The 18644-nt window shown below is 38.5% G+C and overlaps 1 protein-coding gene across 2 annotated transcripts in view; it reads left to right on the top strand.

Annotated features, from left to right (window-relative positions):
• The first annotated feature begins 918 nt into the window (after positions 1 to 918).
• The window catches only part of LOC100496010, a 35961-nt gene continuing 18235 nt past the window's right edge, over positions 919 to 18644 (top strand). Inside the window, exons 1-2 of one of the 2 annotated variants that reach the window (XM_012966787.3) lie at positions 919 to 1312; positions 12455 to 13227. In XM_012966787.3, the coding sequence (XP_012822241.1) occupies positions 1264 to 1312; positions 12455 to 13227 (822 nt within the window). In that variant the 5' untranslated portion in view covers positions 919 to 1263. The remainder of the gene's footprint in view (positions 1313 to 12454; positions 13228 to 18644) is intronic. The other variant, XM_002936870.5, reaches the window with a different exon arrangement.

The following is an 18644-nucleotide window of genomic DNA, read 5'->3' as shown; positions in this document are numbered from 1 at the left end:
GAGGCCACAAAGGCCCAGGGGCTACAGCTTTGGGGGGCCTTGGGTGCCTATGTAATGATTCATTTTTCTAAATCAAAAATATAAACCCTACCCATCCCCTGCCAGAGACTTTCCTTGTAAATTCAGCAGCAGAGGTGGGGGGTAAGGGCAATCAAATGTGACGTCCATCACTGCATGAAGTGATGCCATACGCACCTGTGTGCTAGGGTGGCAACGGACCTAAATACAGTGCTATATACAGCAGACCCACGTGGTTGTAGATGGGCCTTGACCACAATGTGTGCTGTATCGTAGTCGCCCCTCCCAGCCCTTCTCTTGACTCAAACTTGGCTGAAGGTAGTAAAGCAGCACAAGCAAGTAGCAAGTGGACCAGGGCAAGAGGAAATAATCACACAAGGTCCCTCGGGAAGGGGGGGGGGGCATGGCACTTCCAAGGTACGCTAGTGTATTTGTGTATGTCTGTATAGTGCATGCGTGCCTTTACACACAAAACATTCACACACAAAGATACACACACATACTTCACTGAACTCTTTTGGGCAGGGCTCTCTTCACCTCCTGTATCGGTTATTGGTTGCTTTATATGTTACTCTGTATGTCCAATGTATGAAACCCACTTATTGTACAGCGCTGCGGAATATGTTGGCGCTTTATAAATAAATGTTAATAATAATAATAGCCTTTGCTTTGCCAGCAAGTAACTGTGACTATTTCACACCGCAGCATATCCATAACTAAATTTTTTTATTGTGTTTGTTCGTAGGAAAGTTACTTGAACCCTGAATACAGTACTGTGTACTGAGATTGTGAAAGCACATAGGTATTTCCAGGCGTTTTAAAATCAGAGGTAGATTCAGCTCTTGCAGTCATCTTGGCTTATCAGCTAAGGGAGATACATTCCTTTGGGCTGCTCCCTTTTTAGTCACTTCTGGCTGGGTTCCACCTACAATTCAGCCAGGCAGCCTCTGAAAGGAAAGTCACTCACTGAGCTTCAGTTTCCTTTGCTGCTCACACAGGAATCCAGCCTCCAAGCTCCTCTTCTTAACTGCTGGAAATCTGGCTCTGCCTCCCAGGCTCTGCTCACATCTCTCCCAGACTGACAGCCATGGATCCTGACCAGCAAACTGCACATTCCCCTGCTGCCAATTAACAGACACAAGCCATTAAACAGAAGCTCCCAGTGCCCCTGACCAAGCCCAGGGTAATTGGCAGAAGGGTGCTCCAGCATACAAGCCATTGGCAGCATTTGCCCAGGAGAGTACAATGTTTAATTGGCACAAGTCGTTCTCTATTATGTCATCCTGGAGGAGAGGTAATGTACAATCCAGACTTTTATTTATATATCTTGAACCTTTTAGCAATTCTTTTCTCCTATTTATATTCCTGCTCAAACAAGAAAATAGGATTTTATCTATAAATGTGAATTTTGTTGCCTGTAGGATGTTTTTTTCTGTGTGTAATATATTACGTTTTGACCTCTTCTAGTCCAGAAATATTGGGGGGCCACTAATGTTTAACGATAAAGTTTGTGCCTAAAGCATAATTGTAAGTATATTATAAGAATCAGTTGTCTGGATAATGCTGTGGTTGGGATTTCTATTACTTTTGAACTGAGCATTTGTTAAATAAATTATTCTAAATGCCTAAACTATCATCAGAATAGGAAAGTAATGTACTTGTCATATTGTGACTTTTTTATACACTTTTAATGCAGGATTGATAAAGGCAGAGCAGAAATGCATACATTTAAAAACAAAAAATATGAGTTTCTTGCACTTAAGTTGAAGTTCTTGCTAGCTGTAAGGTGGTTATTGGCATAACACTAGGGCTATGAGAGATATTAGAAGACAGTGAGACTGCATTATTTTCTGTAATTGCTAAAATACAGCCAGTTTTCCTGTGCACAGAAATGTTGTTCCTCTCAATACTGAACAAGATATTCCTCCATAGAACTGGTTCACGTGCGATTAGACAAGAATTCATTGCCTGACACTGGAAAGCTTGTTGTAGTACTATTGATTGAGCCTGGGATAGCTCTTTGCTATTGTGAATACATCCTCTTGCCTGAGTGCCTGGCCATTCTGTTCAGTGCTGTGCATTTGGTGCCTCTTTGTTGAAACTTGTATTTTGCTTTAAACTGCTATGAACAGCGCTAGTAATAGTAGTGAGCCATTATAACACAGATCAGTGCTCCTTCCCTCTCTATGACATTTATATACCTCATTTTTATTGAACAGATGTATTTGTGCTACTTGTGCTACGTGTAAACTGGCAAGGTTTTCAGTGCTGCTGGGAAGTAGCTGCTTGTTGGCAGAAAGGCTACTTTATAGGAGCAATCTGTACTGTGATTTAAGCTGAAGATTTTGCTTTGTGGCTTCCAGAGCTGCTTTTAGAGGGTGTAAAAAAGGGGGCAACGGCACTGAGTCCTGCACTCAATGGGGCCTGAACCCAGTTTCATTTCCCCTTGCCCGTGATAATGCTAATGCTAGCAGCCATATAGACTTTTATGAAACCTATGGCAACCTGAACCTTTGGTTCATTGATGTTGCTGAATTACAGGAATACATTTCTAGTGTGAATGAACCTTAAATCTGAAACAGTTGCTGCTTTTTTCATGTGCCAAACTAATCTAACAATGCACCTGAATGATGTGAGTTATTTGCAACTGTCTTAACCAAAGTCTGATCAGTTCAGTTTCTGAATCAGGATCCTACTGCATGATCTAAATCATGTGAATGAAAAGGGAAACTTTCAGTGGAATATCCTTACTATTATTATTGTTTTGGGTTTTTTTCAGAACTCTTTATGATCATCATTGTAAAAAGATTGTGTGGATTTATTTGTAAAATGTTGCATAACTAAAAATATAGTATTAAATATGGATAATGTTCTGTTCATTTATCTGGCTAATTATAAATTGCATTGTAATAATTGAGCTAAAGTTGTACCGTACTGCAACTCCTGCCATTCATCATGCACTGAAGTGTAATAATCCCAATAGTCAGACTTAATGATTGCAGCCCAACTAGCTGGATATGAATTGCCTGCAAACGTATCATTATTGCAAAAGGGTGAATAAAGTACATTGTTATAACCATGGCTGTATATATGGTATATATGGAGGGTGGTGTACATTATGCTCCTTCTGGCACAGGTATCTGGTGCAATTACCAATGGCAATGTGCCCCTTGTAATTATTTTTAAATGTTGGCAGCTTTGAAAGTTGCAGGTAAATGTCTGTGTTACATTGAAGTCATTTATGTAAAAATTTAAGATTTTAAGTAAAAATCCTTTAAAGATTTGCTGAGGGCTAACAATTATTATTATTATTTATATAGCGCCATCAGTTTATGCAGCGCTTTACAGAATAAAGGGGTACAAAAGACAGAACAGTTAACGTGTACATATAAACGATTCACAAAAATGGGTTAGAGTTGCATTTGGATGAGGATTGGAGACACTAGGGGGAGGACCCTGCTTGCAAGAGCTTACATTCTAAACGGGGGGGGGGCGGCTGAGACATAAGGTCAGGGTAACTAGCCTGGCGTTACAATTCATGTTGGTGTGTAAAGTTAAAACAATGTACAAACTTATTTAGAGCGTGTAGCAGATTTAGCTTTATTACATTACATTACATTAACATTTATTTATAAAGCGCCAACATATTCCGAAGCGCTGTACAATAAGTGGGTTACATACATTGGACATACAGAGTAACATATAAAGCAATCAGTAACCGATACAAGAGGTGAAGAGGGCCCTGCCCAAAAGAGCTTACAATCTACAAGGAGAAAGGGTTGAGACACAAGGTGTGGGATTTATTAGTATGTGAATACTGCACATTTACTTACTAGGTTGGTTTTATTATTTTGAATGGTACCATTTAATCAGCAAGACAAAGTCCTTAAGGCTAGGGACACAAGAGGTACATCCTTGGCTTCTCTAAATGGAACCACAAAACCACATATTTTCCTGCTGATATGCACTTATTGTGTCTGCATAAAGGCTGACATGAGCCCGTCAGTGCAAAGACGCAGTGGAGTGGATGGCAGCACATCGGCTTCTCTCTACCTGCAGATGGAGGGGAGCTGGGGCTCTACGTTGTCTGCCCTTAATCTTAGACCTAAGGGCAATGTCACACAGGGCATATGTGGGGAAATTTCTCTTTTCCACTGGAGAATAAAAGGATCACATGTGCCATTACTCTATAATGTAAAAAGGCATCTTGCAAAGTAAAATATCTATATGTACAGTATATGGTTCTTTGAAGTCCTTGCTTTCCTTATTGTAAACTTATAAAGTGGAATGTACAGTGTTGGTTAATGTTAGTCAGTGCTGTATTGTTAAGGGACAGGAGGGGGAGATACTTAGGCATCCTCTTCTGCCCCTACCCATTCCCTAACTTGCTCATTATTCAGATGTGTAAGTTTGGGAGTGTCAGGAGATGCATTTCCTAATGTGGCCAAGGCAAGTAAGTAACATGGCTACCTTTACTCATGGGTATAAGTGCAAATATACAGAAAATTAAAGTCCAGCGTACACAGTAGGCTCTGGCCTTTTTATTTCCCTGAGCTATGACATATAGTAAAGCTAAAACATAAATGTTGATGTACTGTGAATAAAAAACTCAGTTGTGGGGACTCAGTGCAGCTATAGGTAAAAACATTTTCATTTGTTGTCCATAAAGCTTGTACCTATCTGAAACAATGACACAAATCTGTTACCGGCTACAACTGCAGCTAATGATTTGTGTGTTATCCCAGTGTAATGGTATTGTTTTAACATGGATTCTGATCAAAGAGTTGCTGGAATTAGCAGAGTGCCTTTGAGCAAATGAATTCTGTTCCATACCCTACAACATCTGTCTAAACATGATTGGGAGCTGTTTAATGACAGTGCCTCATGGCCTGTCCAAACACCACTGTCTCATAATTATCTTATCTCTGCCAGATCGCAAACCATATATTTTGAAAACAGGTTATTATTTTTTTTTTGTCTTTGTGTCTGAAGCCCCAAATTTAAAAACCACACTGTTGAAACTATCAGCAGGTTTAAATGATGTATTAGATCAGAGGTGTTATCACAGTGTCGTCTGGTTGCTCTACAGAACAGGGATGTTTTAACAAATACATTGATTTAATGCTCTTTATTTCCTTTAAGTTACTAAACACTGTTGACATTTACCCTTCAGTCTTCTTTGTTCTGGTTTTAACATGCCCAGAATGTCTTATCTGTTCTCTTGTCAGTGTTCAGATGCATGACATTGTGTGTCTTCCCATTGAATTCTTACCATCACATCGCTTGAGAACACTGGAGAGGTGTGAGAGAGTTCTCCAAAGAAACAGCAAGACTGTCTAAATTTAGTCCGACATTTTAATCCTGATCCAAAGAAAAGTAATGGTTAAATACAAATTGATGCTTTTTGAGCATACTTCTGAGTGCTGGTGCTCAAGATTCTCACGCCTCCCATCCTTTTCAAATATGCTGTATGCTGGGTTCCCCAGTGGGTTCTCATCCATAGCATACTGTACCCCTTGAAGTACTTGAGAAGGTAAACTTACTCCAATAACCTCCCAGTATGTATTATTGGGTCTGAAGTGCAAGCACTGCTATCAGTTAGTTCATATCAGTAAATATGAATGTCTATATAGAGATAGGGATGTATTACAATTTTTAAATACCATGAGCACTGATGTGCAAGTTGTACAATGTAACACCATTTGTATTATTAGTAGAGAAGAACCCAATGCATAATTTTTGTATTCGCCCAAATATCCATGCTGTGTACATTGCCTTGTTAATGCTGACCCTCTGTTGTAGCCATTACATCTATAAAGCAGCCAATTCATCTTGAAGGTTGAGATAAAAAGTTGTCTAAGAAGTGTTGTTTTTGAAAGAGCTATATTCCAGAATGAACTCATCTTTCACTTCCTCTCCTTGTTTCACTGAGTGAAGACCAAGTATGTGAAACTTAGTGGGATTGTAGCAAAGGTATTGATTTGCTATGATGTGGAACAACTCTAGGACTAACCTTACACAATGGAGTCCTGACCCCATTTCTATAATGGACAAATCCTCAATTCCTTATCATTCAAGGTGAAATAAGAAAGAGAAGACATGGACAACCTTTGGCTAAAATGTCATATTTAGAGGACTGGAGGTCACTTATATGTTTCTAGTGACCCAGATTTCCAACTTTGTACCATTAAGCTACTTGTTTTTATTCCTTCTAAGGGGAAAGATCATTATTTGCACCCTCAGATTTAAAAGCAGAACAAGAAAAGAACAGTATAATAATAGTGTTGAAACCTCACCACCTTTCACAGTCATTGTATGCAGTGAGGTTATTTCAGTATTTAATGGTGAGTAACAGACCATGGACTTTTCATACCCAAATGTCATCCTTCTTCTAGCATGTTTGCAACAATAAAACAATGATCTGGCACCACATGAGTCGACTCACTAGCTGCCTTGTCAAACCACAGCAATAACCAATATCCACATAGTTGCAGTTGACCGATCTAACTTAACTGCTTAAAGTTGCCACATCATACATTAGGTCAGTTTTATAAAACCAAACATTCCTGGATGCCATCTGTAAAAATAAACTATACCAAATACATTCTTGCTGTTGGACAAAGTAGCAGGTGAAAGAATAAAAAACAAACAATCCCGAACATGACACCCAATGAAATCTGATAAAACTTCATGCCAAGCACAATCAAGAAGAAAGATAAATATGTACAGGACCGAAAGGGCAAGGCACCTAGAATAACAAAATGAGCGCTATAAAATACACACTGGCATCAATTTTAAGTGCTGTAATCACTTTATGTGGCTTGATTCCATTATATCACAATGCTCTACTTTTGGGTGCATTGTTGGTCAAACTGAATAAAACAATTCAGCTGGCACCCATTAACAAACATACCTTCCAAATATCCATATTTTATGAGACAATCACTAATTGCAATTTGAAACTAAATGGGATTTCTATTAACTTTTTGTGCAGGTTTACTTACAGCAAGGGGAAGTTAGCAATAAAATAATCTGTAGACCGTACCTATTTATTCCCCTTACCGTGTTTAAAGAAGACTTAGTTAACCCTTGAGATAAATAGGCCAAGCAGAAAAATGAAAGCTTCTTCATGTTTGGTCCTTGCAAGGTAGATAATTAGATTACCAGTCTACAACCACCATCACCCTTTGTTACGACTGTTTCACAATCCTTATCATTTATTTATATAGCGCCAGCAAGTTACATTAATTTATAACAAACAGGGGTCTTAAGAGTTGCTTTGTCAGCAGGAGTCTATAATACAGGGGGATTATCTGTGCACTAGGGATGTAATTATCTACCTCACATGGATTAAATATGGAGTAGATTCAGTTTGCCTGTTTATTTAAAAAAATAACAAATAATGTAGATTTTTCATGATTGAAACAACAGGCAAAAAGTATGTTTAACCCAAGCCCTATTCATTGCACTCATGTTGGACAAGAGGTTATGGTGTGCCTTTAATGTAGGTTTAGTAATCCTTTTTTTCCTACAGTTCGTCTGTTGGCTTTATGGAGGTTTCTGGTAGCACGAGGGGTCCAGGTTGCCAATAGTAGTTGACTTTATTTGGTTATTCCAGGTTTCAATAAATTTAGAATATTGGTGTATGTCTGAAGTAAAAGTAAATACATATCTTTATAAGTATTCACAAATACTCTGAAATGAATTGTTTCTGTGTACGTGAAACCGAGGACTACAACAGACCTTTATGAATATACCATATATTTTACACCAACTTTTCACCTATTTGAGTGTAGAATATTTTATATGACTTTATAAATACAGTATGTTCCAGACCGTATTTATATGTTATAAAGAGTAATTTGGCAAGGAATGATATCTGTTACACAGTAAACTGTGAAACAAAATCCCAGTGCTAGAGTGAACACATTTGTGTGAGTGCTAAGAAAGGAATGCTAATAACCCTGCAACTAGCGCAGTGAATAGTTCCTTGCTTGTTCCTTGCTTGTTGGCAAGACTCTGTGCAGCCCCTTCAGCCTGTTTATATGGAAGGACATTAATCACTTCCCTTGGCAGTATCAGGTAAAAGCCCCTCACTGTTGATCCTTGAGTGGGCTATGCAGAGTTCAGCAGTGATAACAAGGGAAGTGATTAACAGAGGTTAATAATAATGGCTAGATATTTTAGCATGCTCCCTCAACTGCCCAAACAGCCCCCCACCAGCCCACTAAATAGTGACTGTCTATGGCATCTTACAGCAGCCTCTCTGGCATTTTCCCGAATCCACAGATTGTCAGTCTGACTGACAGCATTGAGTTGTGGTTCAACAAAAGCTAGCTGGCGACAGGTTTGACATCCCTTATTGGAAATCCCTTTGTTCCTTTTCTGTTTTCTCCACCTCCAGTTCTGGCTTTATTACTAGAACAAATAAACACATGAAAAAATAGCAGATTAAATGACCCCACAGCTAAATAAAATGTATTTCTCTAGCTTACATACAAATTAAAACCAGTCTGCATAACATTCTTGCAGAGATGACCACAGAGTGGCCTGGGGACCCACTGCTTTTGCTTTCATCTCTCACAGTATTCTTTCATCAGGATGTCTAATGGTACATGATCACAGCACCTGCACCATCTTCAGCTTGAAACACAATTGTCCAAAGAAAGATGCAAAACAAAGCACAAATGCTTCACTTTTATCTCTGGATCATGATCTTTCAGCTGCATTACTATTATCACTATCCTCTAATGTGTCCAGAATGAACAATGTACTTTTACAGTAAAATATTTATATTTACAGCCAGCATTGTATGCCATTTATTTTTGGGAACAGGGGAATGTAAAGGCATAGATCAGTGTGCTCACAAGTTTTTTGTTTTTTTTTTTGCTATATATTTGCATTCATATATCTGATTGAGACTCTTACCAGTGGCTCAGGAGCAACATGCTGCTCCCCAGCCCAACTCATTGGATGTTGCTCCCAGTGGCCTCAAAGCAGGTGCTTATATTTGAATTCCTAGCATGGAGGCAAGTTTTGGTTGCTTAAAAACCAGGTGTACTACCAAACAGCCTCCTCTAGGCTTCCAGTTACATAGGGGCTACCAAGTAGCCAACCATAGCCCTTATTGGTACCCCCAGAAACCCTTTTTATGCTTGTGTTGCTCCCCAACTCTTTTTTCATTTGAATGTTGCTCACAGGTAAAACTGCCCAACTGGATTCCCCATTTGGAGTATATTTTCCCTGTAACCTGTATATTTAGTCATTTTTTTTTTAATAATAATATGCTGTGAATTGTTCATTTGCTAAATCTCTTCGTGGCAATTGCTGGCTATTGTGCCTTTAAACTTGAACCATCATGGACAAATTAGAATGCATTTCCAATTCAAGGGCAAGTAAGGTCAGCTCTGTTTGTGCTTTTTTGTTAACCTTTCTCATGAAGCTAAGCAGGTGCACATTCTATTGCTTAGTATACTGAAAGAGGCTCACTATCATCCTACACAGGAATGTCTGTTAAGTGGGTCTTCTACCTTTAAACTGATAAAATAAGACTCAGACCGAAACATAAAAAGCAGGAAATGTGTCAGTGAGATGGAGGTTACTACAGTGAGAATTAACAGTTCCTGACTTTGTTTTAACTCATAAATCCACAAAGAGACTAATAACATATTATTGGGATTAAAGAAATTGAAACTGGTCAGAACAAAATTAAAATAAAGTCTGTTTTGGCATCATCATGAGTAAACCGTATGGAACTACTCTCACGAGCACAAATACAGAGGAAGCAGACCCTGTAGGAGAGCCCAGGAGTGTAGAGCCCAGTATAATAAGCAGTTTTTTATCTTGGTAGAAAAGATCACCTTACCTATGTTTTGGGGCCCTAAATTGAACATGCTGTGGTGCCCAGTAACATCTAGTTATGCCACTGACTACTATTAACTTAAGTTCTTCACTACGGCAAAGAAAAAAGGGAGGAAAATATTTCTATATGGGAAAAACACCCTCAAACTAGTGTCAAATTTGACATCTTATAGAGAGAATTAACACAATATAATTGTTGGTTGGGCTAACGTTTTAAAACCAACTGAGGAATGTATGACTATTAAAACGAGGTGCAAATGGGTTTTGCAGGGAAATACCACCACCCCAGCCCTTGTGAACTGCTGCTGATGTTTATTGACTCCTTAGAACTCATTTACAGTCAGAGGGGCAGGGTGCAAAGTGCAAAAAAAAAACAGGCTCAAGCCTCTATCTTTCACACTCTCTACCCTGCCCCATTAGATCATGTGGGTACAGTTCCTGGGACTCCAAAATACCTACAATAGGCAGCACTGTATTAATGAGGGGCAGGTGAGGGAAACATGTGTCCCTTAACTTGCATGTCATTCAGACACACCAGGGGGGTTGCAGAGCACAAAGGAGCCCCTAAGTCTTGAGCTTTCCAGTGCTACTTTCTGCACCTTGTGCATAGTGCACCCATACTGCATCAAGACCCTGAATCAATGTGCTTAATGGGGCACAATTTAGTAAGTTTTACTGTTTCATTTTAGTGCTGATCACCTAGTCTGGGTAAATTAGCAGCTAGAAATGATTGAAAATTAAACCTTTAGCTTTTATCATCCAATAATTATTGGCATCTGGAAACACAAAAAACTCACAAATTGTAGAGCCAATTAGAAATGGCACTATGCAAAATGTAATATATATTTGTATATATATTGTAGGAAAGGTGACATCTGGCATGTATTAAAATAGTTAAATCAGTATGTATAAGCCATGTGACTTATTGGAACAACTATATAGGTCCAACACAGGGGCTAGCAAGTAGATCAGTTATTTAAAGAAAGCTAATGCAATAATATGGGTCTGCTAGAACTCGGAAAATTTGTCCATAAGCCATCAGTGGGAAATTGTTTTGGCAAAAGCCAACAAGTAAAATCACATTTTTTAATAATGTTATATACAGTATAGAACAGAGGAAAACAAATCAGGAAAAGAAGTTGAAATCCCTAATGCAAATAGGCTTGTGGGTCATAAGGGACACATCATGTTTAGCAATTAAATAAATAAAAGACAGGTTGCAAATCAGAGCCAAGACCATCCCTGTGAATTCTTCAGGTATATAAACAGGAAAAAGTTAAAGTGGAATCTCAGGTGCTTGAAAACTGAGCCAGTTAAGCAGATTAGTGAGGATGAGGAAAAGGCAGAGGTCCTGGTCAGTTCATAATGAGGAAGAACTTATTGCTCTACTTCAAGTACAGAATTAATCACATTATCGTCTGTCATTTGCTTATCAGATAGAAAGGACACAGAAAGTCTTTTATTTGTGCAGTGAGCAGTAGAATATATTTGGGGAAATGTATTTTTACATAAAAATTTGACATTTCTTTTTCGGTTTGTGTGAGTAGATTTGAGCACTTGTGACTATAATACTTTGAAAAAATCCCATTGTGCTGTGTGATTGGTACTGTAGTCAGAAGAGCTTCACATCCTATATCTATAACCTTAAATCAGCATTGTATTGCCAACGTGGCTGCTTACAACACATGTAGGACTTTTTTGCTTCCTCTACACATAGCCTGCTGCCCTACAAAGAGTATGTACATACCTATTGTACAGCGCTGCGGAATATGTTGGCACTTTATAAATAAATGTTAATAATAATAATAATAATAATACTGCTCATTCTTTAAAATGCACAATTCCTTTAAATAACACAGTTATGCTTTTTCACTCTAAACATAATTACGGTTACAGAACTTCTGTGCAGTTTACAGGTTTCCTATCTTTCACCCCACAGTAAATTGAAATTTATGGTGGCAAATCTCTTCTTATATAGGCCATAACGTACATAGGTAAGCCATCATTTGTCAGCTCCCTCCTGAAGGACAGTAAACAGGGCATGAGATATATTGTAATTCAAACCCAAGTACAACAACTTAATTCTGTTTAATGTAATTTCCTATAACATTAATAGTCTTGGGCAATGGATATCTCCAATACCACCATGTTGTGATGGGGCATTCTCCTTGTATACCTTATTGAGCATTTATGTTAAGAGACTGTCTCAGCAGAGAAGCAGTATAGCAGTTCACAATTTCATAATGCATCTAGCATTTGCCACGCTATAAGCTGTGACCTCATACTATTTGGTATTTAAAGGGAAAATACTTGTAAATCTTACCATTAAGTAAAGGTAAATCCCTTGCTGTTTACCTTAAATCTATAGTCTTTAAAAACAAAAACTCAGAAGCAAAACATTATGCTTTTCATTACCATTTCTCTGTGAATTCTGAAATTCAGTAATAAGATCCATTTGGTTTAGTTCTAGTTACCATATAGGTATAGGAAGTATTAACAAGCCTGATTAATATATTCTTAAATTATCTACAACAGTTATCTAAATTATTATCTAAATTATCTGCTTTTTTAACAGGGAAAAAGACAGCTGAAACGGGGGGAGAGGTGGTCCTGACACAAATCAAGAAAATAAATGAAAGTGATCCTGACCTGATAGAATCATGTTGCCCAAATGGAAACAGCTTTCTTCAAGTTCACAAATCCTCTGATCGCCAAAGTGATTTGCCCACAAAAGGAAACCAATCTGAATTAGCCTATGAAAAGAAGCTGTCTCAGTTGGCAGTGTCTGATTCAATTTCCCGCCTGAAAAGGTTATATAAATTTGAATCTGAAGATTCTGGTGTTGAGATGCCAAGCGGTGCCAACTCACCATCTACTCCTAAAGGGTCTGAAAAGAGCTTTGTGATGCACAGTAGGGACTCGTCATGTGATTCTGGGGTACTCAGTGCATCTTCATCTCCCACTGTAGGCCATCTGGAAATAAAGCCACGTGTCCTGAAAGAAGAGAGTCACACATTTCTCAGTGGTATTGAACACTCTGAGGACTACATTAATAATGTTAAACAAAATGGAGAAGATCCTGAAACTACTATGGAAGATTTCATAGAGTGTCAAGAAGAGGAAGAAGATTTGGACTTGCCTTCCAGCAATAACCAAAACAAATCAACAGAAGACGTCTCCAGTGCTAAACTTTCATCTGCAATGGGAGATGACAACAAGTCCATGAATGATTTTTACAAAGACACCTTTGATGGGATTGATGATATGCATATGAACAACCAACTGAAAAGATACCCAACAAGCGACAGTTTGGATGAATACATGGATGAGTGTTGCAGACTGAGTGAGGTAAGAATAACAATATAATAGTATATGGAATATATGGAAAAATATGATCGGGACCATATTAATATAGCATCTGAGGGACTGTGACTATGGAGGCAGTTTTTGGGGGCGGATCACAGGTGCCTGTATTGAAAAAAAAAACAGGAAATATTGAAAAAAATCCCCATTCACTGCCAGAGATTTTGGCCAACTCTGGATGCAAAACTGGGGAGGGCAGTACCTCTTCAGGTGATTGGTGAATATGCAGAACAAAGACTGTGTATGTGCCAATTGCCAAACGAAGGGGGGCCTTCTGGGTTTGATGGCACAGTACAAATGTACAGCCCTGAGTATAATCTAGAAAGCATATTCTGTGAACTAATGGCTAAAGAGTTCCCTGTTAACCTGTTAATATATTGGTAGTGCCATTATTATACAAACATAAATATAAGGGCAAAGTATTTTTATTTTCAATTGGTTAGCTTTCTTTTTCAAGATCACTTTTATATATTTTCCAAACTGCTGCCTGGTTGCTGGAGTAATTAAGCCCTAGCGACCAGATAGCAGTTGAAATTCCATGCCTGAGAGCACACACACACACAAAGACTAATTTCAAGTTAGATGTTAATATTATCTACCCCTTTAAACAATGTGTAGCTGGCATTGTTTCCTCTGTAGTATCCTACGGTTTGGGACCGTCTAAGTTCATAGAGTTTAGTGGAAGAGTAAAAAAAAAAAAAAGAAAAAACAGCCTTTCTGGCTCTTGAAGTAAATGGTAGTGGCTGGAAATCAATATAACCCACGATTATAGTTAATTATTAACTAAAAAGCCTGGCTGCAGTCATGTTCTCTGAGCTTTTGAGAAATGAGCCAATTTAAATGGGAACAATAGGTAAGATATATTGCACCTACATGAAACTTTGTAACATGCACATACACATTCATATACTATCAACATCTACATATTATCATTACCATAGGGGGTATTTGTGCTTAAGAACAATGTTGCTGTACATAAAAAAAGAGATTTACATACATTTTGGAGAAAGGCAAGTCCCATTTACTGGTTGCATTTCAAATGTATTTCCTCATTGTTTAGTGACATTACTTCTTGACTTTCAATACTGTCATTGTTTATGAGTGGGATTCTAGGTAACTTAAGACTTGGTTCAAAATCAAAGCTCCCCCATTTTGCTTCCCAAGCACCAGGACTGTATTTCTATATAGGCCCCCTGGGGCATTTGCCTAGGGCGGCAGCTTTATGTGGAGTGTTGCCTACAAAGAAAAAATGCTCAAAAAAGGCCTCACAGCCTGCCATTGAAATTAGCCCCAAGTGTATGGCAGTGGGCTGAGGGGTACACTTACAGTCTTTCAGTGATCAGCGAAAGGAAGGGCAGGTAGAGGTACAGCTCCTGGGCCAGCACCACATCAAAATACAGCCCTGCCAAGAAGTAGCATAATATAGTAATACAAGGGATGGGGTAAGGAGAATGAGGGATTAAAGCAGAGAGTTAGAAAATAAATAACTGCATCAAAGTGGAACACTGATGTAAATGAAAATGATGTGGAGTAATTTAATCCTTTGCTGGAAAGCGACCCCTAAACCTCAGCCAAATGGTTTGCATTATAGCTGAGAACAGCCCATGGGTCCCAAAATACATTTTGAAAAAGCATTTTTTTAAAAAATCTTTTGGGGTCATTAGAAAACATATTGCCCAATTAATTGAGCTAAGGGATTCTTGTTCCACTCCAATTAGCATTACGGCAAAACAGAACTAGTCTGAGGTCTTAGGAAGGATTAAGAATGGAAACCTGGGGAAGAATGTCTGGGGAGCGGTACATTGGTTACATTATTAAATGAATTGAATTTCACTCATTAAACAAGATGCTTTATTTCCTTAAAAAGCCTGGTCTCTGTCCCTTTCCCAGTGAATAGGCAACAACCTTTCCACCTTCTACCAGGTTTATTTTTATACAGCTAATTAGTGATTGTCCCTCATACAGAACACACATCACATGAACTGCTGCCCAGTGCAAACCAATGACACCCGTTATGTAATGCTTAAAGTACAAAATGAAAACATTTAAACACAAACATGTGGAATTTATTCCTGTCTCACTAGATCTGCCCGCTCTTACAATTTTTCCTGATGGTATAACCATCAACATTTCTCTTCTTGGGTTCAACATTTTTTGAATTATTTGCATTTTACATAGAAATGTATTTCCAAAAGACAGCCCTAGAAGAATGTTGGCGAGCGGCCAGTATTTTTTTTCCCTCTAGTTTCAGAGCTCAGATTTATCCTCGGCACTGACAGACTGTTGACTTATATCAAAACTGTATAATTATTGGGCATTAAAAAAAACAAGCCGGCAATTTATCTTTTGATGAAAAGAGTTTTATGAACAGAGATATTGTCCATTGTTTGACATTGTTTCAAAAGGCACATTAATCTCCCATACACATGGCAAACAGTGAAGAAATTAAAGAGTATTATAGCATTGTTGGCTGTGTTTACCCTGAATTGAAAAAAGATTACGGCCATGGGAGAAATCAAATATAACAGTTTCTGGATGTTATGTTAATCAAATGTGCAATTTCTAGACTTTTGATTGATCGTGATTAATGATTTCTTAAATACATAAGGATCAGTCAGTGGCCACAGAAAAGACAAATATGTTAGCCTTATAGACAGCACTCTTACGACACTGAAAGCACTGTGGCACCGTAAAAATCAGGTCAGGCTTCATTAACTTATAAGAGTGAAGCTTCTTTTATATGGCCTTACCCTTTGTTCTTAAAATCTGGGCAATTTCATGGTAACTTTCTGGAGACAGCCATAATAATCACTATAACGCATGGGTAATTTTACTGCAGCTATAAAATCTAGTTGTCCCATATAGAAAAAAACACAGCAGTGGGTAACAGCTGATGTACTCACTAGTAGTCAACTTGGTTAGTTTGCCCAGGAGCAGTAACTCATGGCAACCAATAGGATGTTTGCCTTAAACAGGTGACCAGTAAATGCCCCCTTCTGATTGGTTGCTGCACCTGGGCAAACTAAGGGGAGAATTTGCTAAAACCTGTTTTTTTAGATTTTTATTTGTTTTAAACCACAAAAAAATTATTTCCACAAATATCATTTATCAAAATATTTGAACTGAAAAAGCACAAATGAAAAAAAGTCAAGGAACTGCAACTGCAATGCTGTCGCACAAAAGCCAACGTTAACAAACATAATATCCAAGGCTATTGTAATACTAAAATCTACAGTTAGTACTGATGTTGGTAAATATGGTTTATGTATGTGAGTGTATAGATTGGTCAGTATGGGTCTGTATGTGAGTGTATAGATAGGTCAGTATGGGTCTGTATGTGAGTGTATAGATAGGTCAGTATGGGTCTGTATGTGAGTGTATAGATAGGTCAGTATGGGTCTGTATGTGAGTGTATAGATAGGTCAGTGTGGGTCTGTATGTGAGTGTATAGATAGGTCAGTATGGGTCTGTATGTGAGTGTATAGATAGGTCAGTATGGGTCTGTATGTGAGTGGATAGATAGGTCAGTATGGGTCTGTATGTGAGTGGATAGATAGGTCAGTATGGGTCTGTATGTGAGTGTATAGATAGGTCAGTAGGGGTCTGTATGTGAGTGTATAGATAGGTCAGTATGGGTCTGTATGTGAGTGTATAGATAGGTCAGTATGGGTCTGTATGTGAGTGGATAGATAGGTCAGTATGGGTCTGTATGTGAGTGTATAGATAGGTCAGTGTGGGTCTGTATGTGAGTGGATAGATAGGTCAGTGTGGGTCTGTATGTGAGTGTATAGATAGGTCAGTATGGGTCTGTATGTGAGTGGATAGATAGGTCAGTAAGGGTCTGTATGTGAGTGTATAGATAGGTCAGTATGGGTCTGTATGTGAGTGTATAGATAGGTCAGTATGGGTCTGTATGTGAGTGGATAGATAGGTCAGTATGGGTCTGTATGTGAGTGTATAGATAGGTCAGTATGGGTCTGTATGTGAGTGTATAGATAGGTCAGTATGGGTCTGTATGTGAGTGTATAGATAGATCAGTATGGGTCTGTATGTGAGTGGATAGATAGGTCAGTGTGGGTCTGTATGTGAGTGTATAGATAGGTCAGTATGGGTCTGTATGTGAGTGTATAGATAGGTCAGTATGGGTCTGTATGTGAGTGTATAGATAGGTCAGTATGGGTCTGTATGTGAGTGTATAGATAGATCAGTATGGGTCTGTATGTGAGTGGATAGATAGGTCAGTATGGGTCTGTATGTGAGTGTATAGATAGATCAGTATGGGTCTGTATGTGAGTGGATAGATAGGTCAGTGTGGGTCTGTATGTGAGTGTATAGATAGGTCAGTATGGGTCTGTATGTGAGTGGATAGATAGGTCAGTATGGGTCTGTATGTGAGTGTATAGATAGGTCAGTATGGGTCTGTATGTGAGTAGATAGATAGGTCAGTATGGGTCTGTATGTGAGTGTATAGATAGGTCAGTGTGGGTCTGTATGTGAGTGTATAAATAGGTAAGTATGGGTCTGTATGTGAGTGTATAGATAGGTCAGTGTGGGTCTGTATGTGAGTGTATAGATAGGTAAGTATGGGTCTGTATGTGAGTGTATAGATAGGTCAGTATGGGTCTGTATGTGAGTGGATAGATAGGTCAGTATGGGTCTGTATGTGAGTGGATAGATAGGTCAGTATGGGTCTGTATGTGAGTGGATAGATAGGTCAGTATGGGTCTGTATGTGAGTGGATAGATAGGTCAGTATGGGTCTGTATGTGAGTGTATAGATAGGTCAGTATGGGTTTGTGGGTGCCGGGTTCACTTGGAAGGGTTGAACTTGATGGATTTTTTTTTAACCCAGCCTAACTATGTAACTATGTCTAACGCAAAGATCTTCCAATTGTAAATGGGACATCTGCAGTTGACTTCTACATGACATTGACAGGTTTTAGCTGGAGTATTTTCGGATTCGGAATTGTTGCAGTTTTGTCTGCAACAAATTTAGGTTGTCGGTGACAAAAAGCCCAACCCAAAAAAGTTGTGGTATAGTAAATACCCATATTAGTGTCTTTTTATTACATAACCCCATAGAGCTTCTCTGTGCATTTGCCATATTGTTATGTAACCTGTGTCTGTAAGCTCTGGAGCTGCAGGATACAGTTGCACACCAGTGACTAACTTTTGCTAATTAAAATTACAACTAATTACAGTAGACTGCTTAGGGCACAAGTACATTCTTCACTAGGGATATGCCTTTAGGCCACAGTGTGGTTTACCATAACAAACATTGCTTCCCAAAAGACAAAGTTATTGTATGGATGTCATCAACTACTGTGAATTGTATCAATATAATTACTCCAAACAAAGCAGTGTAGCCACATGGATATTCTTTTTGCCTATGTGATTTAGGCA

The sequence above is a fragment of the Xenopus tropicalis genome, chromosome 7 (assembly GCF_000004195.4).
Source record: "Xenopus tropicalis strain Nigerian chromosome 7, UCB_Xtro_10.0, whole genome shotgun sequence".
Lineage (NCBI taxonomy): Eukaryota > Metazoa > Chordata > Amphibia > Anura > Pipidae > Xenopus > Xenopus tropicalis.
Note: the sequence above shows the minus strand (reverse complement) of the source record. Positions and strands in the feature narration are given on the sequence as shown.